The sequence below is a fragment of the Phocoena phocoena genome, chromosome 3 (assembly GCF_963924675.1).
Source record: "Phocoena phocoena chromosome 3, mPhoPho1.1, whole genome shotgun sequence".
In the NCBI taxonomy this organism is placed as follows: domain Eukaryota; kingdom Metazoa; phylum Chordata; class Mammalia; order Artiodactyla; family Phocoenidae; genus Phocoena; species Phocoena phocoena.
In genome coordinates, this window is record NC_089221.1 from 117866156 (window position 1) to 117884731 (window position 18576).

At 50.1% G+C, this 18576-nt stretch overlaps 1 protein-coding gene across 1 annotated transcript; it reads right to left on the reverse strand.

Moving 5' to 3' along the window:
- Positions 1 to 986: 986 nt before the first annotated feature.
- Positions 987 to 13570, reverse strand: HBEGF (heparin binding EGF like growth factor). Its single transcript, XM_065875064.1, has 6 exons — positions 13250 to 13570; positions 12886 to 13059; positions 9032 to 9209; positions 3128 to 3283; positions 2248 to 2338; positions 987 to 1672 (listed from the first exon to the last, which is right to left on the reverse strand). The coding sequence occupies exons 1-5, from the start codon at positions 13293 to 13295 to the stop codon at positions 2266 to 2268; spliced, it is 627 nt and encodes a 208-aa protein (XP_065731136.1). The 5' UTR covers positions 13296 to 13570; the 3' UTR covers positions 987 to 1672; positions 2248 to 2265.
- Positions 13571 to 18576: the final 5006 nt, after the last annotated feature.

An 18576-nucleotide genomic window follows, 5' to 3' on the forward strand; every position in this document is an offset into this window, starting at 1 on the left:
AGAATCAGATTACCAGTTGCAGCTCTCTCACTTACCAACTGTGTATCCTCGGGCAAGTTACCTAACCTATCCAAGCCTCAGTTTCCAATTCTGGAAAAATGGGACAATAGTACCTCCTACATAGGGTTGTTGGGGATACTGAGATAGTATATATAAATAGGCCTGGGCTATTTATGGGCTTAGAAAATACCTACGTTAAACTAGCTCCCAGTTAAAACAATCAGACAGAAGGCTATGGAGTAAGGGTTATCTTTATTTGAATTGCAAAGTATAAATATAAACCAGGTTTGGAAATTCAGGTTTGTAACAGTTCAGTAATGGCACCAGAAACTTCCAGAAGGGACCACGACAGCATACCTTTGTAGTTTTGGTGAGGTGGGTGGGTTTACACAAAAGCCCTCCTCACCTCCAACCTTCTCTGTAGCAATTGGTAGGTTATCGATTACTAAGAACAGTCAGCTCCAATGTTTCCTGTTCCTCCTCAGCCTTTTTCTTTGCTAATACCTTTTCTAGATTATCCTCTGCTGCATTGACCCCTGCATGGAGTAGCACCAGAAGAATGGCAGGATAAGAGAAATGTCTTGACACAAGGGACAGTGAGTTCCCACTCTGTGGACCTGGACCCATGGAGGGTGAGGGGCCAGGAAAGCTTCAGGCATGGAAGCCCAACTTCTGCTGAGACTGGGCAGGGAGAGGACACAGGGGAATACCGATATCTGTTACATCTTGACATCAGCACCTTGGGCTTTCAAAACACAAACGGTAGACACAATCGCCTAGGCAAGACTGCCGTCCAACTCATAGAGTGGATCTGACAAAGTTAATTCCTACAGCCTGACCATACAGAACTCCCCCTGTGGCACTCAGATCATGGAAGATCTTCCGAAATGTGGACAGACAATAGAGTACTACAGATGGATCACAGAGCCATCTCACATTTGCAGCAGAGGAGACTAATGCTGAGCCAGAGGGTGGGGGATGCAGGGTGGAGGGCCAGGAAATTGCCAAAGTAACAGTCTAGGCACTTGAAATATTATTGTTAGATTGTTAAAAACTAAATAAATTAACATACATAGAATAAAATAAATATATAATTTAAGAGGCATTTTACAAACAAACAAACAAACAAAAATAGTTGTTATTTTTCCATCTGGGTAGAAGTCCCAAAATTCAGAGTTCTCAGGTTTATGGTATTTCACAGTTAACTCATCAAATTCAGCACTGAAGGGTCCAAATGGCAGATCCCTTGGTGGCTTGTTGAGCACATGGCTTCTCAATCTTTGTTACTTTCTTCCAGTCCCCGAATCTTTCTTTCTTCCTCTCCTTCCTTCTTTTTCAGGCAAAGATCCTGGAGCATATGGAATTTAACTGGCATTTTAATCCAGAAGATAAGTGTTTAAACAAACTTATGGGGGTAAGTAGGGCTTGGTGGAGGAGAATCAGAAGGGCACGAAGGTCCCTCACTTTTGCTTTCTTCTGACCCAGATCCCACTGGACATATTCTGTTTGGCACTTGAAGGCTCTGGTATTTTGGCAAAGCAGTTATGGGAGGCCCAATTTAGATGGCAACTGGGGATGAAGGAATCTTCATGGCTAGTTGTGAAGTCCTTCCCCTCTGCAGAGTCTGTCATCAACTTGTATCTTCTCAGAGGTAGCAGTCCCCAGCTGATTCCTAAAGCACAAGAAGAAGGCATTTAAAGCTGGATCCAGCTTAAGAGGTCTTAAGAGTCTCCTGGGTCCAGCTTTAAGAAGTGGAAAGAGGGTTTCCCTGGTGGCGCAGTGGTTGAGAGTCCGCCTGCCAATGCAGGGGACACGGGTTCTTGCCCCGGTCCGGGAGGATCCCGCATGCTGCAGAGCGGCTGGGCCCGTGAGCCATGGCCGCTGAGCCTGCGCTTCCGGAGCCTGTGCTCTGCAACGGGAGGGGCCGCAACGGTGAGAGGTCTGCGTACCGCAAAAAAAAAAAAAAAAAAAGAAGTGGAAAGATCTCTGGGAAGGGGTGGGAAGGAGAAGAGACAAGGACGAGAGAAGCTGTCTTCTCAGGCATTGGTCTTGGGTATCTCTCTAGCAACTTCCACCCTAAGTGGAGATGCAGCACTGAGAACCTTTTTGAAAACAATTCTGCAGTGGGACCCTGACTCCATAGCAGCCCAACCCCTAACTCCTAGGTCAAGAGAAGAATTCAGCATGCCTAGAAACAGATCCAGGAAAGGTGGTGATGGTACCATTGGGCAAAGGATGGACCATTACCTTGAGCACAGGTTTCTCTCAGTGGGATGCAGTCATGCCCAATTTCACTTTCTCTTCATTTTCCACGTCATAACCTCCTCTCCTGTGGTACCTGAGGAAAGTAAGTTTTGTGAGCAAGCTCTGCCTGCTACAGCAGCGTGCAGGCCCCAGAGCTGGTCCTTCCAAAAGATTCTGGCCCAGTGATTCTCTCCATACTTGGAAAAGCCCAGAGGATACAGCAGCTCAACAGACCTCTGGCCAAAGGTCCAACTGCCCCAAAGGATGCCTGTCTCTAATGGCAGGCTACAATTTGCTAAGAACTTTCACCTCATTTATACAATCCTCACAACATCTTTATAAGGTAGGGGAACAGAGATTACAATCACTGAAAGATTACAACCCTTAGAAAGACAGGTAACTTGATCCAGGTCTCACAACACATGAGTTGCATGCTTGTAAATGGGCACAGAGTGCTTAGTAGGTCTCCTCAGTCTAGAATATAAGCTGGATTGAAAGCATGGCCTGGGGACTAGATGCCCCAGATTTGGAAGGATATACCAATAGCACCACCCATGTCCTGACTACCAAACCACACCCTAATGCCATCAGAGAACAGAGTCAGGAAAAAGAACTGTGTGAAGATGTGGCTCCATGGGTGGGTTGCTGAGCCTGCTGTGAGAAGCAGGACCTCCTATGGCCTGGCAATTTTTTTCCTGGGCTCTAGACACTGGACATATGTCATACCAGAGAAGCCAGGTTCTTGGAGAGCCTGTACCCAGGAATGTTAGTCAGACTCCTAGCCCAGGATTTGGGAGGTTAGAGGGCTCATGTGACCATCAGGTAGAAGATCCTGGAGGAGGAGGAATAGAAGTGATTTGCAAAAACAGCCTGTAACACTCACCAAAACATGAGAAGTCCCACGATGACCAGCAGACAGACGGATGACAGCACCACGACCACCACAACCAGGATGGTCGTGTGATCATAGGTATATAAACGATTTTTCACTGGGAGGCTCAGCCCATGGCACCTCTCTCCATGGTAACCCAGGTGGCAGCTGGTCCAAAACAGAACAAAGCAGAGATGAAGTTAGTGGTTTGGCTTCACTCTTGGCAACGGGCCACCTACATAAGCCAGAGCCCACTCCTCACAGCTTCAGCCTGTCAGTCCCTAACTGTGATTCCTGTCCTTCCTCTAGCCTCCTATAGTACAAGACTCTTTAGAAGCCCCTCTAAAGGCTCTGTGCCCTTCCTCCTTCACTCCACGCCCTCCCCTTCTTCATTCCCTTTGGTCCTCTGGCACAAAATTCCTACTCCGGGCAGGGAAAAAGCAAAGGAGGACTTCAGGTCTTGGCTAGATTGTTCCACGTGTGGATGATTAATTATACGTGTGTTAAAATGTTCAGAGGACTTGGGCACAAGAGCTGGTGGGTTGGACTGAGGGGATTCAGTATCACTCCCTCTTGTGAGGCCCTTCAACACTCTGACCCAGAAATAAACCCAGCCTTCCCCACCAATGCTTCCAGCGTCCAGTCCCTCTGCCACTGCCCAGCCTATTAATAGGCCCTGCTCCTTTGCCAGAAGTCATTTTTCTCAAGTTTCCTTCATTTAACTCCCAGCTCCCCCTGGGTGCAAGGCCCAACTTGAAAGCTGAATTTTGGCCTTTGGCCTCTGAACGCTGGGCTATCAGGCCTACTTCATCCCAGGACAAAGCAAACAAACCAAGAAAACATCTTCTTGCCTAGCTGTTCTGCCAGTACATTTTAGAATGTCACAAAAAAAACCTTGGCTTTTCTCACTCAAGAAATAAATCAGATGGCAACTGCCTCTTCTAACACAAAACTTTTCCTGGAAGCCGTTGGGAAGATTGAGAAGTGCCTACAGCTGAACAAGCACATTCACGTCCCTTTCTTTTTTTGCGGGGGAGCTGCGCGGCTTGGCCTGTGGGATCTTAGTTCCCCGACCAGGGATTGAACCCAGACCCTAGGCAGTGAAAGCGCGGTCCTAACCACTGGACTGCCAGGGAATTCCCTCACATCCCTTTCCTTATCTGAGCATCCCAGAGATCCTTTGATGTAGGTAGGAGCCCATGTTACAGAAAGGCAGAGCTATTTTCCCCACAGTCACATAGCAGGGCAGAGACATCGACACAGACTGATGGTGAGCTCAGTGTGCTGCCCACACACATCCATAAATGCCCAGTCAGGGATGCCGTGGCACTGTCTGCCTGGGGACTTTAGGCCACTAACTGCTGAAGGAAGCACCGAGAACCCGGTGGCCCTCTATTTTGAACTGCACATCCTCTGGGGAAAAGGTTAGGCACCTCATTCCTCAGAGCAAGGAATCCCTTCTTCCTGCCGAGAGGTACCAGGAAAGTTCCAAGGAGCAGACCTATCAGACCCAGGGGCCAGGCTGCCCCTGCCTTCCTTCCCAGCACCTCTTCCTTTCCCAGCTCCTTCTGGGTGTTTCGGGGAACCAACTCACTGCAGGATAAATGTAGGTCAGGCCCACAGCAGAGCACACAGCTCCTTGCCCAGCCTCTCCATGCATCTGTCCCATCGGCCCAGGTGGACAAAATAATGACCCCTATCCTGCCAGGACATAGAGGATGCTCTTAGGAGCACCCCTGGAAATTCACTTGTTCAAAGAACTTTATAAGACACTGTCCTTATCGACTAGCTTAACTGAGACTCATAACACCCTGGTAGGCAGGTATAACCTCTTTTACATATTGAAAGACTACAATTAGGGTCAGAGAGAGTAAATGATTTGCTAAATGTTTCACAACTAGGGAGCAGAAGGGCCAAATTCCAAATTCATAATTCTTTCCATTCTGAACAGTGTAGGTTACCCCAAGGAAACACATATCTGATGGGCTTGATGGGTTTCTGGAGCAGAAACAGAGAGCGGTCTGACTCTGCTCTCTCAGTTATTATTACTGTTATCTTGAATGATAAATAACAATTAATAGCACACATTACAGGCTTACTATGAGCCAAGTACTCTGTGCTAATTGCTTTACAAGGATCATTTCATGTAATCTTAAAAACATCTCTATGGGCTTCCCTGGTGGCGCAGTGGTTGAGAGTCCGCCTGCCGATGCAGGGGACGCGGGTTCGTGCCCTGGTCTGGGAAGATCCCACATGCCGCAGAGCGGCTGGGCCCGTGGGCCGTGGCCGCTGAGCCTGCACATCCGGAGCCTGTGTTCCGCAACAGGAGAGGCCACAACAGTGAGACGCCCGCGTACCGCAAAAAAACAAAAAAAACCAAACATCTCTATGAAGTAGGAGTTACTATCCCCATTTTAAAGATGAAGAGACTGAGGCCAAACTTCTGTTAGATAACCTGCCCAAGATTACACAGGTAGTGAGTGGTAGAACCAGGATTTGACTCAGCAGTCTGGCTGACTTCAGAGACTGTGCTTTCCTGCGGGGAGGGAAGGTGAAGTTGAGTCTGTTTTTCACTTCCAGCCCATCATTCAAACCCCACAGGTACTTACTCAGATGATAGAAATAAAGCTTGGCCTCAGAGTCCCACAATTCAGTTACATAATCCCTCCACCCCCACCCTGAGTCAAAAGGATAATAATGTAAACATCCTAATATTACCCACGTCCCCCTCCCTTTGCAGACAACTCCTGGCTCCCCCAGGGAAGGAGCATTCCAAGCATCCCAGGGTGAGGGCAAGATTGTGTGTCTTGCCCAGAGCCAGTGACCCATCAAACTGCGATGTGTTGCTCCTACCCACGTCTGTGGCCCATTTCAGAAGTTGTATTACAACAGAAGCAAGGACCCTCTAGAGTACAGAGACATCTTCCAATTTGGATTTCTCCACCCCTACCCCAGGAGGTGGAGGGGGCACCATTTGGCGCAGGGGGCTCAGAATACATGAGTTCCAGACTGGTCCTGCTGCTATTTCTAGCCAGGTGATCTGGAGCAAGTTACGGTCGTGTTTCCAAGCTTCAGTTTTCTCATGTGAAAGGCAGGAATAATAAATGCTTACCTCACTAGAGCTTTGTGAAGCTCAAATGAGATAATACAAATAAAAGCACTTAATAAAAGGCCAAGTCCCACATGTGTGGGAGTTACTATATAATCAGATTCCGGAGGATACTGCCCATATCCTGAGGAAGGGAGCACCAAAGTCAGACGGAGCCAAAGAGAAGGGGGCTCGCCATTCCTTCTTGGCATCTGGGCAGTGAGGCCAAGTAGAGCCTTCAGGCCTGTCTCTCTTCCAGCTCTGAGTCCTCGTCAGGCTAACTGTCCCCAGGCTTCCTCCAGCCACAGGAAACTTTGCAGCCAGTTTCTGGGTCAGCAGCTCATCAGGAGCCCCAGGAAACTGCTCTTTGAGGGCAACTTTTGGCTGGTGACACAAAAGGGTTTTCCTGTGGGTGATGGCTGCAGAGGGCTGGTTTAGGAAGCCGGCCAGCCTCAAGCTCACCACGGCAGCCTGACACACCCGGCTGGTGGTTGCTGGGTCTGGAGGCAAGAAGGAGCCACAAAGCGTCCCAGATGTAGGTGCCCAGATGTCACATTCTCCCAAACCAGGAGCTCTGTGTCTTCTTGCTGCCTGCTGCCCTGAGTACCAAGGGCTGGAGACAGGAGGCTGCCAAGCCAGACACAGAATCCAGCCCCTTGAAAATCTGCCTAGGAAGCAGACACAGAGTCTTCACATCAGATTCCATGCTCTTCAATTAGAAAAAGCCTTAGGAGACCTCTAGTATAATAGCTGCCCTCTGTAAAATCGTGCTCCAACTCTGTAAGAACAGACAGGGAAGAAGGACGCAATCCAACACCCAGTGCAGCCTGGGGGCATGAAAAGCATGTTGGACGGGAAGTCAGGCACCTGAGTGCCTGTCCTGTTTCCACACACTTTATTTAGCTGTTGATCTCAGACAAATCACTTCCTACTTCTGGGCTCCAGTTTCCTCATCTTTCAAGTACAGACAGCAAGCCCTGCCTACCCAGCAGAGGACTTTTGAGAATACAGGGCTGTATTTTCCCGTCCCCTAGAATAGCTGACACCAAGTAGGTGCTCAACAGAGACCTGTTGGGCTCAACTCATATTAAATGTAAACTGTAAAGCTCCATGGCAAAGGAAGGAAGGCACTGTCACAGTTACCATCACCATCCCTAGGGCCACCTTGACCCTGGACACCATTATCTAGGTTCTCTGGGTTTAGGTGGTCAGTCAAGCTCAGCTCTCCAGGAGAGAAGCCTTAAAAGAGTTCTCAGCTGAGCAGTGGAAGTCCGTCCACCAACGCCCTGGACCAGTTCGGCCCAGACAGGTTTCTGGACTTGATCCATCTTGACTACGCTCAGAGTCACTGCCTCCACCCTGTGCTAATGAGGCCAGTTTACAAATTTAGGACAAACATTCCCTGCCCTGTCTCAAGACTTCTGGAAGAATAATTGGGGGACTGTCTAGGTCACTCTTTTTTTTTTTTTTTTTAACATCTTTATTGGAGTGTAATTGCTTTACAATATTGTGTTAGTTTCTGCTGTATAACAAAGGGAATCAGCTATATGTATACATATATCCGCATACTTCCTCCCTCTTGCGTCTCCCTCCCACTGTCTAGGTCACTCTTAAGCAACCCTCTCCAATACCAAGCTCTTGACAAGGATATGAAAGGAGAGGACACACAAGTGACTGTAGACATGGAGGGGGGAGATGGGTCTGTCTGACAATTGCCAAATACAGGGCAACTCTGCTATATGAGATCAGATGGGATAAGGAAGCTTTAAAAAAAAAAAACAAAGGATCTGTACCAATCACAGCAGAAGAGATGCGAGGCAGCCAGCCTTCTTGACAGGCTGGGAAGCGTGTGCACACAGCAATCTCCTGACTCTGTCCAGAGCCTCCCAGGTCACAGAGGTTGCCACTCCATAGAAACTCAAGCCCAGCAGACGAGAGTGCATGTTTACAGCCTGATGTGGGTGTTGGTCTCAGGCACAGTGGCGACATTATGCCTGCCACAGAGCATGGCAGTGTCGTCATCCCTGAGGGGTTGCCAAGGCAGCCATTTGCTGGGCTGGGCCTAGCAGAGTGGCTGGGGAACCCATGGCCTCTCCACCCACACCCCTGCCCAGGGAAGGGGTGGTACTGCCTGACCGGGGGCTGATGCCTACTGAGTTGGGTTCCATTTTCCGTTAATCTTACACAAAGGAAGTGTTCTCCCACCCCCATAGCCAAAGGTCAATACCCACCATGTCCCCCACCTCCTGGCCCTGGCCAGGGTGAGGAAGAAGGGAGGAGGGGCTTCTCCCTGCTCCCACAATGATTGCTTTCTCTACAGTCCTGCCATGTCTTAGAATCAACCCACATTTGCTCATTCATATGCACATATGTCTGAGTACACATACCTGCATAGCACATATCCAAATGCACCTCATACCTACCTGCAGGACGTGGGAAAGAAGGCCACGGGAGCTCCACTCCACCCAGGAGCCCCACTCTGCCATGTTTCCTACTGGCTTCTCCCATCTGGAGTAGGGCATGAGGCAGAAATGAAGAACCTGCCTTCAGGTGTCAGCTCTCCTAGCGTGTGCTCATTTCTGAGCAAGCAGGAAATGCCCCCAAAGATGAAAGAGCGTCACAAACCCACGCCACAGGAAATTGCATCCTATGCTGGGGGGAGCCCCTTCCGCTGACTAAAAATATTTCCCCTCCTCCCAACTTCCTCCCAGAGGTTGAGAAGAAACTGGGTGGATTTATGAATTCAAGGAACAGTGACAACCAGGAACAGCCATCAGGCTGACAAAGAGTGAGCTGTTAACAGTCAGCCCCGGGGAAGGGACACTTACATGCAGGATGGAGCCCGGAGCTCCTTCACATATTTGCATTCTCCATGGATGCAGAAGTCCTTGTATTTCCGAAGACATGGGTCTCTCTTCTTCCCTAACCCCTTGCCTTTCTTCTTTCTTTTCCCACGCTCCTCCTTGCTCGGTGTGGCCAGAGCTTGTGGCTTGGAAGAGAAAGCAGCTGCGGTAGAAAAGTACCCTGTTACGACTTTGACTTCCTCAGGGGAAAAAATCAGAACAGCACAGTGTCTGGAAGGATGTTTTGATCCTACCTGAAGTCAGAGGCCTGGGAAGGCCTCTCGGCTCAGTGCCTCTCAAGAGCTGAAGGAAGACTGGGCAGACCTCCCAAAAGTGGTGGAGGAAGTAGAGGCTGGGGGGTCCCAAGGAAGAGATTTCATAAACTCAGTTTAAGAACCTCATTCTATGGACTTGAGGACACGGGGAGGGGGAAGGGTAAGCTGGGACGAAGTGAGAGAGTGGCATGGACATATATACACTACCAAACGTAAAATAGATAGCTAGTGGGACGCAGCCGCATAGCACAGGGAGATCAGCTCAGTGCTCTGTGACCACCTAGAGGGGTGGGATAGGGAGAGTGGGAGGGAGACGCAAGAGGGAGGGGAGAAGGGGATGTATGTATATGTGTAGCTGATTCACTTTGTTATACAGCAGAAACTAACACACCATTGTAAAGCAATTATACTCCAATAAAGATGTTAAAAAAAAAAAGACTACTGGGTCCAAGTGACACTAAAAAAAAAAAGGACCTCATTCTAAGAATGCTGGCTTCTGTTGAGTAGCTTCTGTTGAGTAACTGCAGCTGATTGGGCAGTTCTACTAACCTCACCCCCACCCCACTGTCCATCCTCATCTCCTACTCCCCAACGCCCACTTGGTTCTATTTTGGCCTTAAATCAGCCTCATTTCCTGATGCTACACTCAGTGACCCATTTGCAGGAAGACAGCGTCAGAGATAAAAATTGCTTCTGGAGAAGGTACTTGGAGAGTATTTTAGAGGGAAGAGGCTCCTAAAATAAGAACAGTGCCCATGTCCAGGTGGTCCCCTCTGGGGTACCCATTAGCAGCAGCGGACCATGAGCCCAGAGCAGAACCAGGCTCAGGGACAGCAAGCAGGCCACCCCTGGTCAGAGATTTGCTGTTTTAACTTTTTAAATTTTTTTAATTTTAAAAATATTTTTATTGATCTATAGTTGATTTACAATAGTGTGCTAATTTCAAAGAGCCTTGCTTTTTTGACATCAAGCAAAATATCTACCCTGCTCTGTGTGCTATTTGCAGCTCACCACTTCTCTCAAAGGTCCATTTACATATATCCCCAGACGTCCTGTTTACAGCTCCCTAGGATGGGGAGTACAGTGCACAAGAAGCAGAGAGATGGAAAGTAAAGAACTATCAGAAGGAACTAGAACAATGATAACTCTCCCCCTTCTTTCCACACTTAAAAAGGGAAAAACAACCTCACACAGACATCCAGCTGGGACTGATCATGGGCTATGCCCATCAGCCCAGGGGTCTGACACAAGTCTCCCCTCCCCTGTCCCAGCAGAAAAAAGGTGCCTGCTGTCTATGGCTATAGCCACATGTCTGGTAGAAGGATGAGCGTCATACATTAGACTGGAGTCCTAGGATCCTCAAGGTGGAATTGACTTCAAAAAATATGGCTTTCCATTTTCTGTTGAAAAACTTGAGGTCCTGAAAGGCAGTGACTTGCCCAAGGTCCTACAGGTTTGGGATCTGAAATGTGGTCTCTAGACTCCATATCCAGTGCTCTTTCCCAACACACCAAGCTGCCTCACACAACCCAGTCCCCTCTTCCAGACAAGCCTAGAGCACATGGGATGCTGAGCCAGGAATGAGACAATGAATGGGCTCTGAAGTTAGCAGACCCATGCTCGAATTTCAGCCATGTGATCTTGGGCAAGTCACTTAATCTCTCTGAACCCTGTAGCTCTTGGTAAAAAGTGGAGAACAGGTGTTCCTATCTCAGAGGGTTGCAGCAAGGATTAATTAACCCACAATAACATGTTAAGTGCCTAGAATGCAGGAGGCACTTAATAAATGGTAACAGTTATTTATTTTAGGTGATAGGATCCCTAGACCTGAAAAATAGTCTTTGCCCAGCAAACCCAAGTAAAAAGAAGAGGCAGATGCCAGTAGTAGTCCCATAGACTCTTGTTTCCTCTGGTGCAGACCCAGGCCCTTTCAGAACTCAGAAGGTGAGGCAGATGCTCAGAGGAAACCAATGACCACGGCTGTGGTGAAATTGAGGCAGGAGGGCCCAGCCGATCAGAAAAAGGAGGGAGAGGGACTTCCCTGGTGGCGCAGTGGTTAAGAATCCGCCTGCCAATGCAGGGGACACGGGTTCGAGCCCTGGTCCGAGAAGATCCCACATGCCGTGGAGCAACTAAGCCCGTGCGCCACAACTACTGAGCCTGCACTCTAGAGCCCACGAGCCACAACTACGGAGCCCGTGTGCCCCAACTACTGAAGCCCACACGCCTAAAGCCCGTGCTCTGCAACAAGAGAAGACACCACAATGAGAAGCATGCGCACCACAACGAAGAGTAGCTCCCGCTCTCTGCAACTAGAGAAAGCCCGCATGCAGCAACGAAGACCCAGCACAGCCAAAAATAAATAAATTAATTAATTTTTAAAAAAAAAGAAAAGGGAGGGAGAGAGTGACAGGGTGACAGCCAGGCTCCTGCCAGGGAGAGGGAGCAGTGAGTCAGGTCTGCAGAGCTAGGAGGAGCAGCTGTGTGGGTGGAGGGTGAGTCACAGCCCAGCTCTGCCCTGCCTATGAGGAGAGGGCCAGGAGAATACAGTTGTTCAGGCCAGGAGTGACCCCCAGAGGGCCACTGTGAGAGGATGGAAGGTGGGAACCCAGCCTCAGCTTTGGGGCAGACCCCTGATGTATACTAAATAGAGATAGCACCTGAGGGAAACTCTGGGTAAGGAAGAAGGGTGGCAGAGGAGCAGACAGAGCCAGAACAGGTGGGTATCTTTCCAACCAAATATAGTCATTCTGGGGCTCCAGGGCTCAGTCCCTGCTCCACCCTTAAGAATCTCTGCAGGTGACTGGGGGCAAGGAAGCAGGCAATACTGGAGGCTCTGGACTCTGCTCTGTGCTTGTATTTACTTAGCCACAGCACCTCTGCTGGTTGAAGGATCCCATTTGGCCCTTCCTCCCTTGGAGTCTCTCTCAGGGACTCCAGGTGGTCAGAAAGTATCCAGGCTTGTGTAGGATTTGTAGACACCCAGCATATCAATACAGCTCTCTAGGGACCCAGTGCTCACCATTCACAGCCTCCCGAGGAGGTGCTGGCCTAACCTGAGGGGGGACCAAGTGCTCCTCGTTCCCCTGTTTCCCCAACCTGGAGACAGGTGGATGGAGGAGACTAACACTGCACACCTTGTATGTGCCTAGCATCTCCACATCTGTTACCTTATTTTATACATAATAGTCAGTTGATGTGGGAATTAGGGGTTGTGCACATTTTTTCACAGAAACTCTAAGGAAAGCATCTCAACCATTCCTTGTTCCTATCACCCAGCTTACCTCAGAGGAACGTACCAACCCCACACACCTTGCCTGTTTCAATTTGCCTCAGAGTATCCAGAAAGGCAGCAACGTGGCATGTGAGCCTACGTTGGGCAAGAAAGACAACAGGATCTACATTCTAGGACCCCCCAGTGAGTTTGTCAGGCCAAGCGGCTTTTCCTTGAGGTTCTCCATGAAAACCCCCAAACCATAGGTGTGCCCAATCGGCATAAATGCCAGATCCACTTATTCTTCAGTTGTCCACCGGGGTCCGAGGATGGGCATCCCTCACACCCACCTCTGAAAAGGTCCAGGTCTGTCTCTTCCAAGTCCAGGACTTCCCGGCCTCGGCCACCTCCCGGGGGCAGCAGCTGGTCCGTAGATTGAGTAGGGGAGTCCAGATTGCTGGTTCCAGCCGCCAGCCCTCTTCGAAGCCGCTCCAGGCTGTCGCCGGTCACCAACGCCGAGAGCACTGCGGGTGAGGGACGAGGCCGCTTCAGACCCGCCGCCCAGACCCCCGTCGCCACGTACCGCTGCCGGCGCCCGCCTGCCAGGGAGCACGGGCCCCACCAAGTGGCCCGCGCCGGGGGCGCTGCAGCGATCTTCCTCCGTGTCCCCTGCAGAGCGTCCCCATCCCCCCCGACCCCCGGCAGCCCTCTTACCTGCAGCCAAAAGGAGCTTCAGCACCACCGACGGCAGCAGCTTCATGGTCCCGGACTCGGCGGAGGCGGCGAGGCAGCAATCACTTTGGAGGCGGCGGCGGCCACCGGGCGCTGGCACGGGAGCCGGGTGGGAGGAGCACAGGAGATCCTGCCGGGCACGTTCTGCTGCCGGCCTCTGCGTGCAAGCCTGGCTGGGATCTGAGCGGAGCTCGCGGCCGCTGGGCGTCTCTGTATTCACTCGGTCTGTCCGTCCGCCCGAGCCCTTGAGCCTCAGTAAGTAGAGCCAGCCGCCTTCCGCGCGCAGCTCCCTCGGTAGACTGAGAGCTCGCGGGCTTGCGGCCGGGATAAGGCTCCGGGAGGCGCCGAGACTCCGCCCCGCCCCCTGCCGCCCCGCCCCCCCTCCTCCCGCGCTGGGACTCCCGCCGGGCTCCAGGCGCCTGCTGCCCAGCCCCGGACCCCGTGGGCGCGGCTGGGAAAAGGGGCGGGAGAAGGGGGCGGTGCTCACATATTTTGGGACTAGGCCAGAGCAGCCGCGGCCTGACTGTGGGTAGGGCTGCTGACCGGCAGGTGGCGGGGACCAGCTCCTACCTTTCCCCAGATGCTTGTCACGCTGCAGCCTTGGGACTGCTGAGCTGCGCTTCGCCCTTGGACACCCCTCAATCCTTCCTCTCTTCCAGGCCTGGTCCCTCCGGTCATCCCTGCTCTAAACCAGAGACCTCCACCCATGTCATCTTCTGAGCTTCAGAAATCCTCTTCTTTGCCTACCGATAAATCAAGTAGTAAATAATAATTAATTCATTTATCATTTAAAATTAGACACATGAATGCCAGGAGGTCTTGTGAGCCCAAGGTTACCAGAGTTGCAGTTGCAGGCACCTGGTATCAACCAGCAAAAGCAAAGGAAGTTAGTGGTATTCTTCCAGCCACTGGAGTGGCTTCTCCCCATCTTTGTCCCAGAGGACATTGTCTCCATTAGGATTTTTGAACTATTGAGTATAATTCCCAGGCTTCTGGGATTGGAGAGACACAGGCTGTGAAACAAGCCTCCTACTTTTCCTTGCCTTTGAACACCACCTTCTTCTCCAACATAAAAGCTGAGCCCCCTCCCACAGGACCCAGCTGGCTAGCCTAGGTTGCCACGTTCAACAGGTGCCAGGAGATTGACGTGTTTTTCTTCCAACTTACGAATTTTTACAGGGGTCTTCTGGAGTCAATGTCCTGACCCAAAGAAATTACTCTCTCAGTAGGCATTTCAGCTCCCAGGGACACGCTGGGACGGGAGTTGTATGACACAGGGCTGGGTTGGCATTCAGAGCCCTCAAATTGTGCCAGGTAGAGCTGCTTGCCTGATTCAGCCCATGTGTAGGGATAAAAACAGGCCTGCTATTTATACATAGTCTATCCCACTCTCCCTCCCCATCCCCACTTCTGCAGGGGTAAATGGGGCTCTCCCCTCTTAATTTGTCCCTAGCAACTCTCCCCAGGTTTAGGTTTCCATAATGACCTGGAATCACTACAGATCTAAGCTGGAATCCTAACTTTGCTTCTTACTGTGTGACCTTGGACAAGATATTTAATCTCACTGAGTCTCAGTTTCCACATCTCTCAAATGGGAATAATAATAATGCCTACTTTGTAGAGAGCTTCGTGAAGATTGAACGAGGGAACACATATAGAGCAATTAGTATAGGGCCAGACATATTGTCAAAAATGTGACCTATTATTATCATTATTATTACTAATCATTCTATACTGACTGTTCCACTTCCTTAGCAACCTCTCTTCTCTCCCTTCCCCACAGGTCTGAGGCTCCATGTGTGGTTGGGCTGGTTTTTAGGAGGAAGCTCACCTGTCACCTATTTGGCCAAGTGCCACTGTGGGATTGTTCCTTTTGGTGGTCAGTATTGGGCCTAGGACCTCAGTAGATTGTCACCACCCAGGACACACCTTTATTCTCCCTCAGCAGCTGCCTGACAGCCTGCTTCCCCAAAACGAAGCCACCTTGGGGTCAGGGCTCTCCCCAGGGGAGGGTGGAGGGAAACACTTCCTGACACACAGCCAAGTCACCCCTTTCCCCTCACCACTGCCAGTTTCACACCCTGCTCTCCAGTCCCAGCCTGCCTCTCCCTTCACACACTGTGACCTTCTGCCTTCTCACCCTCACATCAGTCTTAGCCCATTCATGGGGCAACTCCAAGCTTTCATCACACCTGTGAGCCTCACCCCAGCTCAGTTTGTGTGTCAGCCAGGTTTTATGGGAAGGACCTGCAAAAAGAATACAAAGGGCCTGGAATGGTTTGGGGACAGTCACTTCTCTCAGAACTTTGGGTGTCCTCTAATCAGAAAAAGGAATCACGATTCATTCTGGGGCAAAGTCATTAACTCATTTATTCCACAAATAATCACTGAACACTTATCAGGCACTAGGGACACAGCAATAAACAAGACAGCCAAGGATATGCTTTTATGGAGCTTGCACGCTACCGTAGGGGGAGACAGGCAACACATTAATTAAATTAAAAAGTAAACTAGATCCTATGATGACAATCGCTAAGATGAAAGTTAAAATTCAATGATATACTATAGGATGTTGTGTCCCAGTGCTTGGGACAACACGTTAGACTTGGTGACTGATTAGCAAAGGTCTCTCTGAGCCTGTGACCTGTAAGCTGATGCTTGAATAAGCAGAAGGAACCAGACTTGTGATTATCCATTGCCGAAGTATTCTAAGCCGTGCAAATAGGGCAAAAACTTTGAGATGGGAACAAGTTTGGAGCGCTCAGGGAACAGCAAGCAGGTCAGAAAGGAGGGAGGGTTATGAGATAACATTGAAGCAAAGGCTAGTGACAGATAACAGAGAATGTTACAGGCCCAAGGTAGATGCTGGATTTTATTCCCTATCACTGTGAGCATCAAAGGAGAGACGTCAGTGAGAAAGCATAGTTATGCAGGATTCTTTCACCTCTTCCCCTTTCTCTACCCAGGCCTCTCTACCCCACCTGCTCTCTGGCAGTCAAGTGCCAGGGACACACTCCTGAGGAAGCAGGCCACTCTTCTTTGCCTGACTATCTGTGGACCGTGGGCAACTGAGGCTTAGAAACCTACTGGCCCTGGCCACTAGTGAGTCACAAGGGGGCAAATCCACAGCAGAAACCTTGGCATCCTGCTTCCCAGGTCTGTGCTTGGTTCCCAGGCCTCTGGAAAGACAGGCTCCTTGGGACACTGTCACTGACTCAGCTAGGCCATACAGACCTTCATTTAGGGAGAGCACTTGCAAGCCAGTGGGAAGGAGGTGCTGGCGGTGACAAGAAATGGGAGAAGGGGACTTGGAGACGGGACCCACCTGGGTCCCTTCCCCACTGTGGCTGAGACGTCTATGCTCATAGATTGGTTCTCCCACACCTGGTTATGCATCAGAATTACCTGGGAACTTATTTAAGATAAAAAGGTCCTCCTAATTCAAAACTTCCTGGGGTGGGTCCCAAGCATTTACACTTTTGGCAGGCAATTCTGACATCAGCCAGTTTATGAAGCACTGGTCTGCATAATTAGGATAACGAGTTAAGCATCTGAACCTCTGAGGCAGAGGCAGAAGAACTTTAAATAATGACACTTCCCATGTGCTCATGATCTTGCGTGATCCTCACAACTGCCCTAAGACTAGATACTCCTCCCTATTTTAAAAGGGTGAGGCTAAAAACAGGTGAGTAACAGCCCAAGGCCACCCAGTTAGTAAGAATCTCAGCCTCAATTAGAATTCCTCTCTTTTTCCTCGGCCTGTGCTCTTAAGCTCAACACTATCCTGAACAAATGCATGAGACGATGGCCACCCTCTCTCTGCCTCTACCGACAATAACATCCTCAGCTTTATTGAGGCTCAGTGCTCCATCTGTCTTGGGGGGAGGTGCTAAGAATCTCTGCCTCTCAGACTGGAGGGAGGCCTAGGTAAGAGCAACGGGGCAGCTAGTGAAATGGGTGCACTCCCGGGAGCCAGACTGCCACGGGTTCAAATTTAGGTTCTGCTATTTTTCTATCTTTCTAACTTTGGACATGTTAGTCAATTTCTCTGATCTACAGTTTGCTTATCTGTAAAATGGGGATAATAATAGTAGCAGAATATGATGCCTGGCCCATAGTAGGTGCTTACTTGGTGACAGCTGCAGTTAGGACCAAATGCTTCCTTCTGTCTTCCTTTCCCCCTTCCTTCCTTTCTTCCTCCCTCCTTTCCTTCCAGTGGGAATTTAGTAAGGTGCTGCTTTCACCTGGGCCAGTCATCCTCAGTTGAAGTGGTCCCTCTCTGCTCAGCGAGATGGCCATTCTTACCAATGAGTTGGTGGATCTGCAAGGCCACTCAAAGTTTTAGAAACCTCTACCCAAAAAAGCAGCCCTTGTCGCTCAGAGAGAAGCATGTGACCCTTGGGGGATGGGATTCAGCTGCCTTCTCCTTCCATTCTGACCAGAAAAGTGAGTCCCAAGTAGACCCAGAACTCGGCTGGCTGGGGATAACGGAGGAGCTCCTCCACTGAGGGTACTTCTATCACCAGATGGCCATGAGCCCAGTTACCCAAACTTGGAAGCTCACGGTAAGGGGTCATTTCTCCTACCCCAGGCTGATTTCTCTCATCCATGTCTCTATCCCCATGAGAGCCAGTTGATCAGGTAATTTGGGGGGGTGCAGCGGGATTTGAACTCAGGCCTGATTTTTGGAGTCCCCATGCACCTCCTATGCTGACTGGGGCCCGTGGAGGAAGTGCCAGATAATACTTCTTGTGCACCTGGGTGTAGAGAGGCTCTTATGTCTCATGGCCTGGGGTCAAGATCCATTTGAATAGGATGATAGATAGGAATGGATGAGGTGGGGGTGTGTGTTAAGGGGACGTCTGAAATCCCCATCATCCCCAGAAGATGTTGAGGAAAGGATACTTATGATGTGCTTGGCGAATGCCTGGATTCCAAGCCATCCTCCTCCATTTCTGTGGCTTCAAGAGATTTAAATCTCCAGCCCCAGGACTTTACCCCTTCCGTCATCCCCTAGCACAGGTGGCTCACTGGAGGGACAGGCAAGTAATTCTCATCCATCACACAACCCGCCTCCTTCCTCAAGCCTCAGGTTCCTCCATATAAAATGAAGGTTTGAAACAATTGCTCTGTATTCAGGCACTGGCCAGTGATGTCCAGAGTGAATTGTTGGCAGTCGTGCTGCTGTGAAAAGTCTTGCTGAGACAATTCTATGACGATCAACAGTGCCTGATCTACAGGGTGTGATAACTTTCTCTCTGTGCCTCGGCTTCTTCATCTTCAGATGGGGGGAGAATAACAATCTACTT